This window comes from Hypanus sabinus, chromosome 8, assembly GCF_030144855.1.
Source record: "Hypanus sabinus isolate sHypSab1 chromosome 8, sHypSab1.hap1, whole genome shotgun sequence".
Classification (NCBI taxonomy): Eukaryota; Metazoa; Chordata; class Chondrichthyes; order Myliobatiformes; family Dasyatidae; genus Hypanus; species Hypanus sabinus.
Genome location: NC_082713.1, coordinates 16,566,492 through 16,585,104, shown reverse-complemented (window position 1 = coordinate 16,585,104; position 18,613 = coordinate 16,566,492). Strand labels below are relative to the sequence as shown.

Below are 18,613 nucleotides of genomic sequence, written 5' to 3'. Positions count from 1 at the left end.
AATCATTATTTTGTATTTTATATTACTTTGTAGAGATTTGATTTCACTTTGACGTGATAAGTCTATTTCTGTCGAACAGTGTCAACAAAACTAAATTAAATCCACTGTGATTAGATGTTGAAAACAATAAAACATGAAAACTTCCAAGCAGGTTGAATACTTTTTATATATAAAAACACGGAGCTGTGGGTGCATGGAACGCACTGCCGGGGGTGTTGGTGGAGGCGGGAATATGAAGATTGGCACACGTATGAAAGAAAAAATGGAGAACTATGTGGGAGCAAAGAGCTAGAATGATCTTAGATTAGATTACAAGGCTGGCGCAACATCATATGCTGAGAAGCCTGTACTGTGTTGTACTGCCTGTGCACACAGGAGATGCTGAACAAACCTATCATATCTTTAGTAGCAGCACAATGAATCTGAAAAACAAGCAAGAGAAAACAGGCAAGAGAGGTCTGCTGATTTTCCAAAGAAATCAAATATCTGTTAAATGAACCATACTGCTCCGAGGCATCTTATAATTTCAGGTACAAATGCACCCACGTTTAGCTTTTACACGGAACAGCATCAGCTAAAGCGCTCTCCACAGATATACTTCAGGGTTAACCCGTGATTCCAAATTCCACACACATAAACATCCTCTCAAATACAGACAGGTTGTTTCTAAATACAAAAATATGAAGCAAAAATACAAGTACTACAAAAAAAAGATACCCACAGCTTGATGATTAAGGTGTTTTACCTAGAACAGACGCAAATTCTTTGAAATTGATCAGGTTGTCAGAATTTTCATCTAGAAGCCGAAAACTCCACATTGCTAATGAATCTGCATTTGCAGAATGAGACCACGGACTCAAGTGCTTGAACAGCCTGCGGTACTGCTTGCTGTCGATTTGATACTGTTCTAGATATGGGAGGCTAGAATCATGGTGTTTGAGTGCTGGACTATGTGAAATCCAGTAGCAGCTCAGGAAATGCTCTCGCTGCAAAAAGGAAAGAGTAATGTTTAAGACTTATATTGAAATTAACTACAATCACAATAAACACATTGTTGGAGAAGGTGGGTTTAGAGTATGTTGCATGGGTACAATGTTACAGAGCTATATTCTCATCCACTGAAAACGAGCAAGTAATAATAGCGACAATTCAAATTTACAAAAAAATGAAAAAAATCTGCTTAAATTAAAATCAAAGTGCAAATGACTCTGCTATTCAAATTTGCTTTACAAATACTAAAGGTTCAGAGAAATTAAATTTAGAAATAAACACCATGTAGATGACAATATTTAAACTAAGAAAACACAAGAAAATATTATTACATATTGCAGCGGTGTGCTACACGCAGCACTGGAATAACGACACGCAGACGGTGAGTTGCAATTGCATAAAAGATTTATTCAAACTTCGCGGCCTCGCTTTTAAGCCTTCCCGTTTCTGCTCTCCCCGGGCGGGAATGCTGTAGGGGGCGCATATTCACAGTCCCTTCCCACGCATGGGGTTTTCCCCTTGCTGGTGAAGAAGGCCTGGCGCACTTTTTGGGGCCGGCCTCTCTGCCAGCAGGCACCATTTTGTGAGCCGGTTCGAGTGCGCTGGAAAGTGGGTTACCACAATATACTAAAAACTGAAAACCCTGAAAATACTTGGCAATATTTTTGTTATGATTCTCCTATTTGTCTAATTCTTACAGAAGTACTATTTTTTAAACTTTTTTATTATTCAAATGTATGTATATACAACTCCCATCCACTGCCATCAAACTCGTAGTTCCCTGACCCCACACTATTCACTTGTATCTCCTACCCAAGATTCACAAACCAAACTGTCCAGATAGGCCTATTGTCTCTGCCTATTCCTGCCCTACTGGACTTGTGGCTTCATAACTGGATTTAATACTTTCCTCCTTGGTTCAGTCCACTTACATCTGTGACACTTCTCATGCCCCCGATCTGCTCAGTAACTTTCAATTCCCTGGCCCTGACCGCCTCATCTTCACAATGGACATTCAGTACCTATACACTTCTATTCCCCCATGAAACAGCCTCAAAGCCCTCTGCTTCTTTCTTGGTGAAAGAACCAACTAATTCTCCTCCACCGTCACCCTCCTCCATCTGGCAGAACTGGTCCTCACCCTCAACAATTTTTCCTTCAGCTTCTCCCATTTTCTCTAGACTTGAAACGTAGCTACGGGCACCTGGCAAGGGCCCCAACTATGCCTGCCTCTTCATTGGTTACACAGAACAGTTAATGTTAGAAGCCTTCCCCTGGTAATAATCTCCAGCTCTTCCTCTGCTACATTGACAACTATATTGGCTCTGCTTCATGCACCCACATTGAGCTCATCGATTTTATCAATTTCGCCTCTAACTTCCACCTTGCCTTTAAGTTCACTTGGTCCAACATCTCCCCTCCCTTGATTCCTTTGTCTCCATCTCTGGGGACAAACTGTCAACTGATATCTTTAATGAACCTACAGATTCCCATGGCTATCATGACTAGAACTCTTCCCACACTAGTTCCTGTAAAGCTGCTATCCCCTTTTCTCCCGTTGCCTCCACCATATCTATTCCCAGGATGATGCTTTCCACTCCAGGGTATCTGAAATGACCGCCTCCTTCAAAGAATGAGGCCTCCCTCCCTCCACTATTGATGCTGTTCTCACCCTCATCTCCTCCATTTCCTATACATCCATGCTTACCCCATCTTGCCACCACCTTAAGTGATAGAGTTCCTCTTGTCCTTATCTACCACCCGTGAGCTTCTGATTCGAACATACCATCCTCCACAACTTCCGCCATCTCCAAGGGATCCTACCACTAAACATACCTTTACCTTCCACCCCCGGTGTTCCACAGGGATCATTCCTTCCAGGATTCCCTTGTCTGTTGGTCCCTCCCCACTAATCTTGCTCCTAGAAATTATCCCTGCAAGCGGCCTAAGTGCTACACCTACCCATACACCTCCCCCCTCACCTCCATTCAAGGCCCCCTAACAGACCTTCTAGGTGAGGCAACACTTCACCTACAAATCTGCTGAGGTCATCTATTGTGTCCAGTACTTCTGATTTGGGCTCCTCTGTGCTGATGAGACCTGTCGTAAATTGGGAGACCACTTTATCAAGCACCTCCACTCCATCCGCCAGAAGCAGGACTTCCCAGTAAAAATTCTAATTCTGATTCCTGTTCCCTTTCCCACTCTGACATGTCAGTCCATAGTCACCTCTTGTGTCAAGATGAGGCCATCCTCAAGGTGGAGAAACACCACCATCTGGGTAGCCTCCAAGCTGATAGCATGAATATCATTTTCTCCTTCCATTAAAAAAATCCCCACCTCCCTTCCTTTCTCCTATTGTCCTATCAGATTCCTTCCTTTCCACCCCATGACCTTTTCCACCTACCTGGCTTCCCTTATCACCTTCTAACTAGCCTCCTTCCCCTTCCCCTCATCTTTTTACTCTGGCTTCTTCACCCTTCCTTCTCACTCCTGAAGAAGGATCTCAGCTCAAAATGTCAACAGTTTATTCTTTTCCATAGAAGCTGCCTGACCTGCTGAGCTCCTTGAACATTTTGTGTGTGTTGCTTTGGTATTATATATAATTTATGTTAACTGTGATTGACATCAATCATATTTGCCCTCATCATATACTGTGCTGCCGCAAGAATCTTATTTGAATTTAATTTATACCCCATATATGTATGCCTATGACAACAATAAATGCGAGTTTGAACCAATTACAACTTCCTTTGAAATTTGATACATTAAACTACAAATCCTTGATATACATAGTGCTGAGTTTTACTTACTTCCAGCATTCATGGCATTTTGCTATTATATATGTGATTACCTATGGTGGGCTATATACGTGGCATATGCACAGGACTGCATCTTTAAAGATCACTACACTTCAAAATATTGTGCTGTATTGTAACACGAGGTGACCATGTATCTTCTTGAGTCCATTACACCAATTATGCAAGCCTCTTTCAAAACTACTGATGACCATTTGCCAGAAATCTCAAAGTACTAGCACTGACTAAATGGAAGCAAATCATAAATAGTAAAAGTAGATAAAATTACAAACCAGTTAACAGCATTAAACAGATCAATACAATTCCTTACATTTTCCCTGCATTTAAATGTCTTGAGCAATTTTGATTTTCCTTTTTATCCTTCACATTCAATTCCCTCTGCCTGACTGAAGTTTCTAGATCAGAGAAAACTGTCTCAAAAGGCACTGTCATTCAGAGGAGAGATGAGAACTTTTTATTCCCCACATTAAGTTCTCTTTGAAATTTTCCACTCAAGAAGGCTGTGAAAGCTCAATCGATAAGTTTATTCAAAACAGAGACTGATTATACTTTTAGAAATCAAGCAAATCAAGAGATCGGGATCTGGTGCCGTAAAGCAGAAAAGAGGTAAAAGATCTTGTTGAATGGCAGAACATGCTTGAGGGACCAAATAGCCTACTCCTCTTTGTTTCTTAGCATATGCAATTAAAAGCATTTATAAGACAGAAGAATTTACTAAGTTCATGCAAAGATACAAATGCAGATTCTGAAAACCCAGTGTAACATATATAAAATACTGGACTGATGAAGGGTCTTAGCCCAAAACACTGACTATTTATTCCTCTCTAAGATGTTGCATGACTTGATGAGTTCCTCCAGTATTTTGTGTGTGTTACTTTTGATTTCAACTCCTGTGGCAATACAAATACTCAAAGCAAGTTCCTTCTCTTTGGAACTATATGGATGGGCACAACAGATGATTTTGGTAGTTGAGACTCAATAAAAGATGAGGAACACTGACAATCTGAATTTATATAGCATCTATGGAGATGTAAAATGCTAATGTCATAGGGTGCTTCACAGGGGTTTAAACAAATAGCATATGATATCCAGCATCTCAGTAAGTATGGTATTATAATGTACCCCCTACTATCAGGCAGATAGTATTAGGACAAGAACTGTAAGGACAGAAAACAGCTCCTTCCCTCGGGCCATAAGACTACTAAACTCCCTGCCACCACCCAGGTCTCATCACTTATGAAGAGCTGTAGCATTATACTGTTTACTTTCTAAACTTGTATTGAGTATGCACCTTATTACTTGTTAATTTATTTGTGTTAATATTACTTTGTGCGAGTGTGAGTATATACATACATACATGTACATACACATATAGATGCATACATACTGTACTGTACACCTTGGATTGGAGGAATGTTGTTTCATTTGGTGATATACATGTGTACAGCTGAATTACAATAAACTAAACCTGAAATTGAACTTGAAAAAGCTTGGTCAATGGGGAGACTTTGAAGAAAATATTATAACTGAGGTGGAAAAATTTAGGCCAAGGATTAGGGAATTTAGGGTTTTGGCACTGAAAGGAACAAAAATCAAAGATAGTGAGACTAAAATAGCAGGTACAGAAACATTTGCAAGGGTTTCAAGGAGCAAATTTGGTATATTTATCTCCACCATGAGTATTGTTAAATTGATACTAGCTGTGTAAACAAAAGTTATTTCCAACTCAATACACCAGCCTTTAACAAATGGCAGTCAAAAAGCTTCAAATAATTGTTAGCGATCAGATTATTTTGAGTTCAAAAGAAAATACAGATCTTTGAACAAGTATTTGATGACAGCCAGTTAAGTGAGTCCCTGAGTCACAGGTTTTTATCCTAAAGGATGTGAAGGCCCAATCTAGCACGTCTCTTAAGTGCCACATTTTCAGACGTCATTTTTAAAGATAGGACAAGCATATGTCTGCTTGTTGCAACATCTTACACATTTAATCAGAGTACAAAAGGTGTGACAGAATATAACTAAACTATTCCAACAATTTATAGATTCAAGATTCAAGACCGTTTATTGTCATCCTTTAGTATAATGAGTGTAAAGAAGAACAAACGATTGTTACTCTGGATCCAATGCAGCATAAAAAACACAATAATGATTAAAAAATTAATCACAGTAAATATAAATATAAAAGCAATTCTATAAAACTCTATGTACAAGTAACTTTTTATAAGTGTAGCCATATATACACAAGACTAGCTTATATACAAAGACTGATTGTATATACATAGCTGACACTAGGTGCAGGAGTATCTATACTGACAGGAAATAATTTGACAAGGTGACTCTTGGCAAAGGGAACTCTTCTAAGTAGCAGCAGGGCATCTGAAAACACAACAGAACAGTGACTGTGTCAGTGTAGCTATGAGGTGTGAAGTGTAAGCATAAAGTGAGTGCACGGGGGGGGGGGATGAAGGGTGCTGAGGGACTGTGGAGAGGAGTGGCTAATGTGGATATAGTGGTAGTAGGGTGTGGTGGGGAGGGTTAATGGGTGGAGGTGTTGATTGGCCTGACATCTTAGAGGAAATAACTTTTTTTTGAGTTTCGTGGTTTCCACAGGGATCACTCCTAACACAAGTTCCTTGTCCATTCAAGTACCTCCCGGTACTTATCTGTGCAAGCAGAACAAGTGTCATTCCTGCCCCTGCACCTACTCTCACTACTATTCAGGGCACCCACAGTCCTTCCAGGTGAAGCAGCACTTCACCTCTGAGTCTGCTGTGGTCATCTATTGTATCTGGTGCTCCCAGTATGGCCTCTTGTGTATCAGTGAGACCTGATGCAGACTGGGAGTCTGCTTCACTGAGCACCTACGCTCAGTCCACCAGAAAAAGCAGCATTTCCAGTTGGCCACCTATTTCAATTCTACTTCCCATTCCCATTTTGACACATCAGGCCACGGTCTCCTCTACTGCCGCAATGAGGCCACACTCAGGTTGGAGGAGCAACACCTTATATCCTGTCTAGGTAGTCTCCAACCTGATGGCATGAAATTTGATTTCTCAAACTTCCGTAATTGCCTTTTTCCCCCCCTTCTCGTTTCTCTCTCTCACCTTATCTCCTTACCTGCCCATCACCTCTGGTGCTCTTTACCCCTCCCTTTCTTCCATGGTCTACCCTCTCCTATCAGATTCCCCCTTCCCCAACCTTTTACCTCTTTCACGAATCAACTTCCCAGCTCTTTACTTCACTCTTCCCCCTCTCCTGGTTTCATCTATCACCTACCACCTTGTACTTCTACCTCACCTCCCCCAACCTTCTTGCTCTAACTTCTCATCTTTTTTCCAGTCCTGATTAAGGTTCTTGGCCCAAAACATCGACTGTTTACTCTTTTCAATAAATGCTGTCTGACCTGCTGAGTTCCTCTAGCATTTTGTATGTGTGCCTGGATTTCCAGTATCTGCAGATTTTCTCATGTTTGACTTACCTTAAATAGCTCATAGAGGTCTTCCAAATCTTTAGAGCTGAACATCACTTCCTGAGATACAACCCGCAGCTAAACACAGACAAAAGGGTTCAAACTGTTAAACAGAGCACAGCATATTCAAATCAGAATGCAGTATAACACCAGATGTATAATTAAAGTTCAGCTGTATCAGGACAGATCAAGGCAATTTACTTCTTTAAATCAACTTCCTGGTCATTACAGTTATAATTCTAAGCAGAACAAGAGGAACTGGTTGAGGCAAATACATTAATATTTAAAAACTTGGACAGGTATATCAATAGGTAAGGTTTAGAGGGATACATGTCAATTGCCTGCATTTGACTAGATTAGATTGGCATTTTGGTCACATGGACCGGTTGGTGTGAAGGTCCATTTCAGTGATGTGTGACTTTCACTCTGACATCTCACTTTTTACAATTCATGGGGATTTAAGCAGAATACTGCAGGTCAAAAATATTTGATTTCATGAACCAAGGTGTAACCATCACCACTGCAGTTATACAATTAGAAAAAATTTATGCCATACTAAATGATAAATAGTTCTGAAGAAAATGAGGTAGGGATTAAACCAGGTAATAAACATGCAGCATTGATCACCATGTAGTCATGAATGTTAATAAAATGCCTTATTTATTGTTATGTAATCAAGAAGCTATCAACTTCCGCTTTAAATATACTCTATGAGTTAACCTCGAAGGATGTAATGCTGAGGCTTTATAAGGCATTGGTCTGACTGTGCCTGGAGTACTGATAGCAGTTTTGGGCTCCTTATCTAAGAAAATATGTGCTGGCATTGGAGAGGGTCCAGATGAGGTTCATGAGAATTATTCCTGGAATGAAAGGGTTAACATATGAAGAGTGTTCATGCCTCTGGGTCTATACTAACTGGAGACTAGAAGAATGAGAGGGGATCTCATTGACACCTATCAAGTATTGGAAGGTCTGGATGGAGTGGATGTAGGGAAGATGTTTCCCATTGTGTGCAAGTGTAACACCTCAGAATAGAGAAACATCAATTTAGAACACAAAGAAGGCATTTCTTTAGCCAAAGGTTGGTGAATTTGTGAAAATAATTTCCACAGGCAGCTGTGGAAGCCAAGTCATTGAGTATATTTAAAGCGGAGGTTGATAGGTTCTTGATTAGCCAGGGTGTCAAAGGTTACTGAAAAAAGGTTTGCAAATGCGGTGGGTGGGCTGAGAGGGGTAATAAATCAGCTATGATGGAATGCAGAGCAGACGCGATACGCTAAATGGCCTAATTCTGCTCCTATGTCTCAGAGTTTTAACGTTGGGCAGAGTAACTGCCTGCAAAGATTGTAACAGCTGATGCCAGTTCATTGGCACTTCACTCAACCTTGGATAGCAAAGATGCTTACTCAGGATGTCTTAAATTGACTACATGTCTGCATTCAATACCATCATCCCCTCAAAACTACTCAATGAGACCAAGGCCTCGACATCTCATTGGGCAACCGGATCCTCAATTTCCTCACTTGCAGGCTCCAGCCATTTCAGATTGGCAACAACATCTGCTCCACAATCACCATCAGTACAGGGGCACCACAAGGCTGTGTGCTTAGCCCACTGCTCTACTTGCTTTAAAGCAATGACTGAGACCAAGCACAACTCAAATGCCATATTTAAGTTTTCTGACAATACCACTGTCATTAGCCAAATCAAAGGTGGTAATGAATCAAAATCTGGCTGAGTGGTGCTCAACAATAAAATCTTACTCAATGTCAGCAAGACCAAGGAGCTGATAATTGACATCAGAGGGTCAAAAGTGGAGAGGGTCAGCAATGTTAAATTCTTCAGTGTTATCATTTCAGAGGATCTGGCCTGGGCCCAGCATGCAAGTGCAATTATAAAGAAACCACAGCAATGCCTCTACTTTCTTAGAAGTTTGTGAAGATTTGGCATGTTATTTAAAACATTGAAAAACTTCTATAGATGTGTAGTGGAGAGTATATTGACTAGTTGCACCAAAGCCTGGTATGGAAATATCGATGCCCTTGAACTAAAAAGCACAAGCAAAAAGTAGAGGATATATCCCAGTCCATCACGAGTAAAGCCTTCCCCACCATTAAGCACATCTACACCGCACTGCCATGTCATCAAGGAGGTGGTACTGGAGCCTCAGGACTCAGACCATCAGGTTCAGGAACAGTTATTACTCCTTAATGATTAGGCTCTTGAATCAGCATGGATAACTTCACTCAATTTCACTCATCCTAACATGGAACTGTTTTCACAACCTATGAACTCACTTTCAAAGGCTCTTCATCTCATGTTCCCAATATTTATTGCTTATTATTATTTAATGTTTTTTTTCTTTGTATTTACTGTGAATACACACAAGTAAATGAATTTCATGGTTAAAATGCTGACGTATATGTACTTTGAAAGTAAATTTACTTTTAGAGGTTCTTAGTCTAAAAGGTTGCTTTTCTCTTACGTGAAGAAAGGAACATATAAGTATCACACCGCAATATGGAAAAGCTTGACAGATTTTCCTTCATGTGGTAGCATTTTACAGATGCCAAACAACAGAGCATAGCTTAGCAAAAAACAGCCTGCTCACCTGTAGTCTTATTACGGTACTACAGCCGTCGTGAAAATAGGAAAAAGAGAGCAACCAAGGTGACAAGAGGCAGAAAGAGGAATAACTTTCTCAATAATGAAAACCTTACTGGTACACAATGGATTTACACAAAAATGCTGGAAATTCTCGTCAAGCTAGACGGTATCTGTGGAGAGAGAAAAACTGAGATCATGTTTCAGGTCAATGAACTTCTTTGATCTGAATTTTTAACCAAGTTTCAGATTGATAAAAGTCCATCAGCATGAAACATTAACTGCTTCTCTCTCTACAACTTCTGACTGCTTAGGTGAATGTTGCTAGAATTTTAGTTTAGGTTTCCAGCATTTGCAGCGTTTATTTTGTTTTTCTCTGCATCCTCTGATTAAAGAATCTGACCAGTATTGTTAAGAGAGTAGGCTCTTTAACCTTCACTGAAAGCATTTACTTGTTAGAATTCATTCAAATGATTCCTTCCAAATCATACACAAGAATCTAATTTCCGTTCTAATGATTAAGTGGTGAAAATAGACATTTCCCGATTACAGGATTTCCACTTTACAAACAGTAGGCTTAAGTAAATGCAGTTAAGTCAGTCAATGAAGTCATGCTCTTGGACAAAGGCACCAAAAATCACAAGGTGAAGTCAAAAAGAAACCAGAGGTAAACTACAGATTCTCCTTCAAATTTGTCATATATGACACAATCATCATGGCTATTGAACCCAATCTTCTCTACCTCAGAATGCCACTGCAGATGCTCCTCTGGGCAACCAGATATCACTGCTGCAAACCGTAAATGCTGAATATCATGCATATTCAACCAAGTCTCAAAGAACACAAACTCACAACTGATCTTTCAGATTCTACAGCAATTCATGACACCTCATTATCACCTTTTCAGGAGCGGTTCAGATATAACAATTAATAAAAGTGTAAATAATGCCTATACTGAGGATTGAATAAAATACCAAAAGTACTTGAACCACAGCATGTAATAAAAAAGCAATATATTAATTAAGTATTCACTCATTAAAAGGAAAAAAAAATTACCACATTTTGTTTTGTAGTATCTTCTAGAGTCTGAATGACATATAACCTGCTCCTACATCGCAGACTTTCAACTTCCATTGATTGAACCTCACCATATTTCTGGAATAAAGAGATTCAAGATACTTTAGCAGTGTTTAAAAGTGAAAGATTCCCCCCCCCCCATCATCTACAATAAATACACAAAGTAATGGTTTGTGATTTAACCTGGTAGATTACAGGAAATATATTAATATGAACGCACTTTTATTAATCGAAGGAATACACATAAGGAAAAATCGGAAAGTCAGTCAGTGCAGACAGAAAGGACTGAAGACTATCAAAGTCATTGAAGCTTTAAAGATCTCTGGATCTTATTTGCAAAAAGGTAGGAGGACAGATAAATAAGGGAGGGAAGCAAAACTCAGTCAAGTGAATTAACTTCAAAAGCAACCTGCCATTACAAGAACAAATACCATAGGCATTCCATCCCATGGAATTAAAAGCATCTTTTATTAATAAGCCACTCAGAACCTCCAACAAATGCACAAGCTACATTTTCCATCTTACAACGAAGAGCTTAAAAAAAGCTTAAAAGAGTGAAAAATAGAGAGCAGATTTTTCCACTAACATCACCCAAAGGGATTTTCTGAGTATTTTTGCAAGTCAGAAGGACATCTTTTTCTGCGATATTTATTATAATTGTGAAGTATTTTTAGAAAAAATGCAAATGAATTTACCCAAATATCCACTCCACATTCCATCCTCATTAAACTGTTAGGCATTAGTGATAATGTAAATCAATACACTGAGAACTAATGACATAAAATTGCATGCATACTTCAACAAACTGATCAATAGCACTGAGGTGGCACTCATCTCTAGTCTGAAATTCAAGTCCCACACCAAAATCCAAACATACACACTGCAGTACTGAGTGTGTGCAGCATTGTTAGACCCACCTCTTTGAAACCAGATTTGAAACAACGACCCACTAAACTCTCAAGTGAACACAAAATATCCCATTGATTTATTTTTACAGAGTCAGGGGAATTTGCTGATATTTATCCCTCATCTAACATCTTGGGAAATGCTTGACAGGTCAAGACAAATTTCATCTTTATTTATGAAACCTGGAGAACTTTATATGTGAAGATTCTTGTTCAGGGAAGACCTATTTTTGATTTTCACACATTAGCACCGTTCTGTAGATTAAGTGAACCACTCTAACTTTAGCACTTCCTACACACTTTTGTGTGTCATACAGAACTACAGCAGAGAAATAGGCCTTTAGGTCCATCTAGTCTATGTCAAACTGTTATTCTGTTTATTCCCACGACCCTCATCTGGACCAGTCCTTCATACCTTCCCAAGCATGTACTTATCTAAACATCTCTTAAATGTCAAAAATCAAACCTGCATTCGCAAAGCTGGGTCCTGTCAGAAGAGATTCTGACATCTTGTTTCCCCCAAAGCTTAGTGACTACTGTTCCTTGGCATTACAGAATATTTCAAAATTATATTCTCACACAATGGGAACATCAGTCTTCTCACCTACCTCATAAGATTCCCGGATAAGTTCAGTTATGTCCACTTTAGGATGAGGATACTTGTCATCACCATCTAGAACGGGATGGTGCACCATTGGTGGTAAAGTGCTATCCTTGTTGGTGACATTATCAAAAAATCTACAAAGCAATTTTATATTCCTTACTGAAAGAGGTATTAAAGCCAAGATGTATCTAATCACATTTTAACCAGTATTATCAAATCATACTTTATAAATCTTGTGACAATCACAAAATATTTCCCAAATAAACTCTGCAAATATTCAATGGATCCAAATTTAAGCTTCCTTCCCTCTATAAGAGCTCTACAAACCACACAAGTACATTCATTGTGAATGTATTCAACACAAGTGAATTCATTGAAAACTGGTGATCCTCCAGTTTTCCACATCAACAAATCGGGTGAGTTGTTAAGGTCATACTGTATACTGCACCTGAGTGGAGTTAATGTCGCAATTACAAAAGAGAGGATTTATTTTTCAGCCTCACAATTTTGGTTTTTAATTTTTAGTAAGTTGTTGACAGGTTTTGGAATTTTTCTTTTCATTTGACATGATGCATAATTTATAGATTAGCTCAAAAATCCCAATTGAATATATTTAAAATTTAGAAAATGAGACAATAAAATGTGAAAATAGTTGTGAAGGCTGAATACATTTTTAAGGCACTGTATTTATAGCTGCAGGAGAGCAAAGCCAATTTTGGACTGAATGGTTCAATATGGAGATCTAAGTAAATCAATGCTGAATACATGTAGGTCAGTTATACATTTTGGCTGAAGTGCTTTCCCACCACAACCTGCCGCTCATAAATTATGAAGGCACATTCTCATTCAGAACCAAGTAAGAAACCCGAGGGCACTAAAAAGCATCTGATTAAGTTGTGAGTGATGACAGAAGGAGCGGCAATGGAACGCAAATAAATGAAAATGGACAAGGGTGGATCTCTGATTGATAAGAGCAGAAGAGGCCATTCAGCCCATTGAGTTTTCTCTGCATTCCATCATGGCCAATTTATTATCCCTTTCAACCAATTCTTCTGCCTTTCCCCCATAACCTTTGACACCTTTACTAATCAAGAACAAATCACCTTCTGCTTTAAATATACCCAATGATTTGGCCTCCACAGCTGTCTGTGACAATGAATTCTATAGAATTACTACCATCTGGATAAATACCCATACATATAAATTATGAAATCTCTCCTGAAGTACAGACAATTGTCACCAGATCCTCATTACTACCATTTGGCAGAGTAGTATAATTATTAGCTTAAGTAGGTGGTACTATTATAAATACTTGAAATAGAATTCATAACAGTTTCTAGAATATAAATAGAATGCCATAACTCTTGATGAAGGTTAGAAGGTTTTAAGTTCCATACTTGTTTAAAATAGTGACTGCCTCAGCATCATCTTTGCAGAGTAGCAGCTTGTCCATGTTATAATCTAGAATGGCCAGGCCCAGCTGTAGGATTGCTTTTATACCATCGAAGAAAAAACAATCGACGACGTTCACTGCACTCTCGATGGGCAACACAGAAATGAAGATAGTGAGAAACCAGGACAAGGAAACAGATGAGAAGAAAGTCATATCTGTCATGTGGTCAGTCAGCTGAGGAAGGTGACTTCTAATAAATTCTTCAAAAACTGCCTGGTCCACCAAAGCACCTGTTAAAACAACAGGGACAATAATACAGGACACAATTATTTTTCATACCCCACTCAGCTGCATTGATTCTGGTGATCAAATTTTTTGTTATGTATGTGCGGCGCATGAACGACAACACAGCTGCAAACTTTACTGAGTCGTCTTAGTAATGGTACCTGCTAGGCAACTTACAGTGGGGGACTGATGAATCACGCCCTCCAAGCCAAAATGTGCACTCAAATGCTTACACATAAGAGTGAGGCCCAATCGATCCACCGCATTATCAAACAGCTGACTGTGCGCCTGCTACACTCTCACAATCAATCTGCTTTAATTCTGTTTCTCCCAAAAAGCACTTCAAATTGATCTTATGAGCCCATTAGCAGGGATCATGGTACTTATCTTTGTATTTAATCAAGGGGTTCCTACACAAGTTAGTTTAAAGTCAATGATGAATACAAATGCTCTTTCATTTGGATATTAGTAAAAGTACAAGTCAATAGAAGCATTACAATTAATTTCAACACCATGTTGCTTTAGTATTAGCTTTGATCAGGCAGAAAATAATAGAACTCTAGTTAAATGTCTCATACAAATACTGGAAAAAAGTTTTGTCTTAGCATTGCACCTCCAAGGGACTACAACCTTGTCACAGAGTTTGGAGGCTTGTGTGCCTGAAGACCCAGAGAGCTCTGTTGGCTGAAGTCAGGGCCTTGTGCTTTGGCTCTTGCCATGCCATGGCAAACATGCCAAACAGGTCAAAGGGTAGAGGCCAGACGAAGAGTGCACCACCGGTTCACCAGTCAACTAGGTTTGGGGGTTCAGCTCAGGGCTAACAACCCTAACTGGTTCAAAAAAAAAGAAATTGGTATGGAGAATGAAAGTATGGAGTATGGAAATTTGGTATGAAGAATCCTTCTATATCTGTGTGAGATGCTATTCCTGAGTCTCCACCTGGGACTTGCATGACTGATTAGAGAAAACCAAGAGGAAGCTACTGGCACGATGAAAGAAGCCCTGAACACCAACAGAGATGGAGGGCCTTCATTGCTGCCCTAAATGGGCAGTAAGTAAGTTTGCAATGCAGACCACAGGACAGCCACTGTACTGAACACATACACACAGTAAGCATTAACACACATTAAATTAAGGAAATAAGACATTCATAACATCAAGTTAAAATATAATCTTTAATCTTTCAGAAAGGCTGAAATTGTCACAGACTAGTGCAGTGAAGCTCACCTTACTTGGAAGGACACAGGATAGGTTAGAGGTAGAGATAAATGGGATGCTCCTTCACCAATCCCATGATGAAAATCACAAACATCTTTCAACAAAGCAAGCATCAGAAAAAAGATTTGAAGCATACTCACACAGGGATGGTTAAATCTTATTTCAGATATCTAACATTCGGAGTACTTTGTTTTCGAATCCATTCTCATCTTACCCATGACTCTTTTTTTGTGAACCCAACTTTCTATTATAGTGCAAATAAACTTCTGATTTCCATTAACAGCTGAGAAGTGAATTTATGTCAGCCCAATTTTTAATTAGATATGAGAAAACAATGAGATAAAGAATCAATAATAAGCCCCTTTATTGTCATAATGATTGGGAAATAAAAAATATTTACAAACTCATGAGATTGGGTGATAATGAGGCTGAGAAGAGAACTTAGCCTGAATTTAACCAATTCACACAATTGAGCTGGCTACAAACACAGCCTTACTTTATATCGCCTAATCTTCAACCAAGAGGAGAAAAAAATTATGCCCTGAATTTCCTCCACGAACTACTGGTACTTCACCATTTAGCTATCAGGGATTTCAGAATTTCTACACAACTAAGTGCGCAGGAATATTTGCTGCTGTGATTCTAACTTAAAATCTCCCAAAGTACAACAGTGGAATGACAACAATTCTGCAGTTTCACTGAGAACTCCGTCCCTTGGTTTGGCTATGTGAGGCACAATGAAAAATTTTAAAACAACAGATACTTACAATGTGAATCTGGCATTAGTTTTTACCATATTTTACATTTTATGAACTAAGTGAAATGTATTGCAAACATGAGGAAATCTGCAGATGCTGGAAATTCAAGCAACACACACAAAATGCTGGTGGAACACAGCAGGCCAGGCAGCATCGATAGGAAGAAGCGCTGTCGACGTTTTGGGCCGAGACCCTTTGTCCGTTCCACCAGCATTTTGTGTGTGTTGCGTGAACTGTACTGAATTGCTTTTAAGTGAAAAAGGATCTGGTGCTTTCCCGGTGTATTTAACAAATAAATTCTTCTCAGGCTTCCAGTCAGGTACAGGTATCAATTTTAACCGACATTTCAATGACAAACTCTGTCACCTTCATCAGGGATCTAAACACTGCTAACTCTGATGAAGATGGCAGAGCTGGTCATAAAATGATGGTTTATTTGCTTTGAAGTGTTTTAAATAATTTAATGGTTAATTTATTTTTAAGAAGTTTTTAAAACAAATACAATGATATAATGATGTAGTAACAGACAGCAAATCAGAGAATTGGATGGAGTACAAAAATACTGTAAAGAATGACTTAAAGATTAATAAGCAGTTCCTACTATTTTCTAAAATGAAGTAGCTAGTGTGATCTTGGATGCATTAACTTAAAGATACCAAAATGTCAATAATTCAGGAGAGGATACATTAGATTAGAAAATAGCAATATAATACATTTATTCAAAAAGGAAAGAAAATAAGGTATGAAACAGCAGGCTAGGTAGCACAACATCTGTCATGGGATGAATGCTAGAAGCTATATTAAATACATTGATTTTTTTTTGCAAAGTCAATATGGTTTTCTGTAATTGAAATTATGTTTGACTAATTTATCGAAATCGTTGAGATTAAGAACGGTTGTGGATAAAACGTATGTACTTTGTGTAGTAAGATTTCCAGAAGGCACTTGATAAAGTGCAACATCAAAAACTATGAAGGAAAACTAACACAGTGGCAGAGATATATTACCAGAAATCAAAGTACCAATAAACTTCTTTTCTGGTTGGCCAGTGCTACTCTACAGGGATCAACTTTTATAATTTATATTAAGAGAAGTTGTCAAAGCAATGGTCACTAAATTTGCTGAATTAAATTAAATTAGCTACCTTGCTATTCAGAAAGTTCTCAATGAAGGGATCTGGATGTGGCAGTGCCAGTGCTAAACTATAATGTAAATAATTTCATTGAAGATTGATTGAACAAGCCATGTTTCCCTTGAAGCTAGCAAGTTACTATTAAAATAAAAGTAAAATTTAAGTCTAAACTGTACTAATAAATGATAATTTTAGCTTTCTTGTCAAATGATATTCTGTATGTAATTAAACTACAAACATGTACATTTTGAAAGGTACTGAAGCTTATCATTCCAGAGCCACAAATATTTGAGCACACAGCACAGAGATTTACATATTAAAGGTTTGCTACAACACTATCTCAAACAGATCCAAATATAGGGAAGAATTTCACAAGGACATTTTAACAATTTCGTCAAACTCAAAACAAAAGGCTTCTGTGCTGTCAGGCTTACATTTTACTAGAACAATATGTTTAGTAAAATTAAAAGACCTGAATTATTCATGAATGGCATTAAGATGCAGTAACCCAAGCTTATTATCCAAATGCACTTAACTGAATTTAGAAAAAATGCCACATTTATAGTACTAACTGTTGCTTTTATACATGCCATTTTACTTATACTGACATAGTTCATGACGTATTAGGAGAAAATATGTTGAGTTTTTACAGGTAGACACAATACAGCTTATTGTGACAGATTGTCTGGGGGATGGAGAAAGATGATTTGACATTCAAAACGGGAACAAAGATGCAAATCATACTTCAAATAAAATTGTACCTACTGAACCCAAGTAACACACACACAATGCTGGAGGAACTCAGCAGGTCAAGCAGCATCTACGGAGAGGAAAAGAAAGTAGATGTTTTGGCCCAAACCCCTTCAGCAAGACTCATGTACTGTGTTTATGTACTGAACCAGTGTAATTACAAAAAGCATCTCCAGATTGAGCATATTTGAAGTTGCCACAAGTACATAGTCACGTGTGTGGAAACTGAGTCCAGAGTACCTGTGCCAAACAGAGCCTGGTTACTGGCAACAACATCATTTTCAGCATTACCAGGACTTGAGTCACGTGATTATAGCTTGGAAGGACATTCTCATTAATCACATAAACAGCTATTCTGGGAGAAACTAGTAATTGCCTCTAGGGAGAGATCAGATGTACTTTGCCCTTGGGATGGATGGAACTTGATTCACAGAGATGCCAAAATAACTCAGTGCTGAACGTTATGAACAACCTTCTGGAACAAATCAGAGATCTCAATCTTTGACAGATAAACAATTACATGATATCACCAACGTTGCACATAAGCTCTTCAAACAAAATGGCAACAGATTGCCCCATTTTCAGTGATTACCATTGAGTTCATAT

The 18,613-nt window shown here is 38.6% G+C and overlaps 1 protein-coding gene across 4 annotated transcripts in view; it reads right to left on the bottom strand.

Moving 5' to 3' along the window:
- Positions 1 to 18,613, bottom strand: part of tbc1d8b (TBC1 domain family member 8B) — a 128,359-nt gene that overhangs the window by 20,320 nt on the left and 89,426 nt on the right. For all 4 annotated transcript variants that reach the window (XM_059976724.1, XM_059976722.1, XM_059976723.1 and 1 more), the window contains 5 exons: positions 13,869 to 14,154; positions 12,476 to 12,605; positions 10,942 to 11,040; positions 7,291 to 7,359; positions 746 to 986 (listed from right to left, as the gene is read on the bottom strand). In XM_059976724.1, the coding sequence (XP_059832707.1) occupies positions 746 to 986; positions 7,291 to 7,359; positions 10,942 to 11,040; positions 12,476 to 12,605; positions 13,869 to 14,154 (825 nt within the window). The remainder of the gene's footprint in view (positions 1 to 745; positions 987 to 7,290; positions 7,360 to 10,941; positions 11,041 to 12,475; positions 12,606 to 13,868; positions 14,155 to 18,613) is intronic.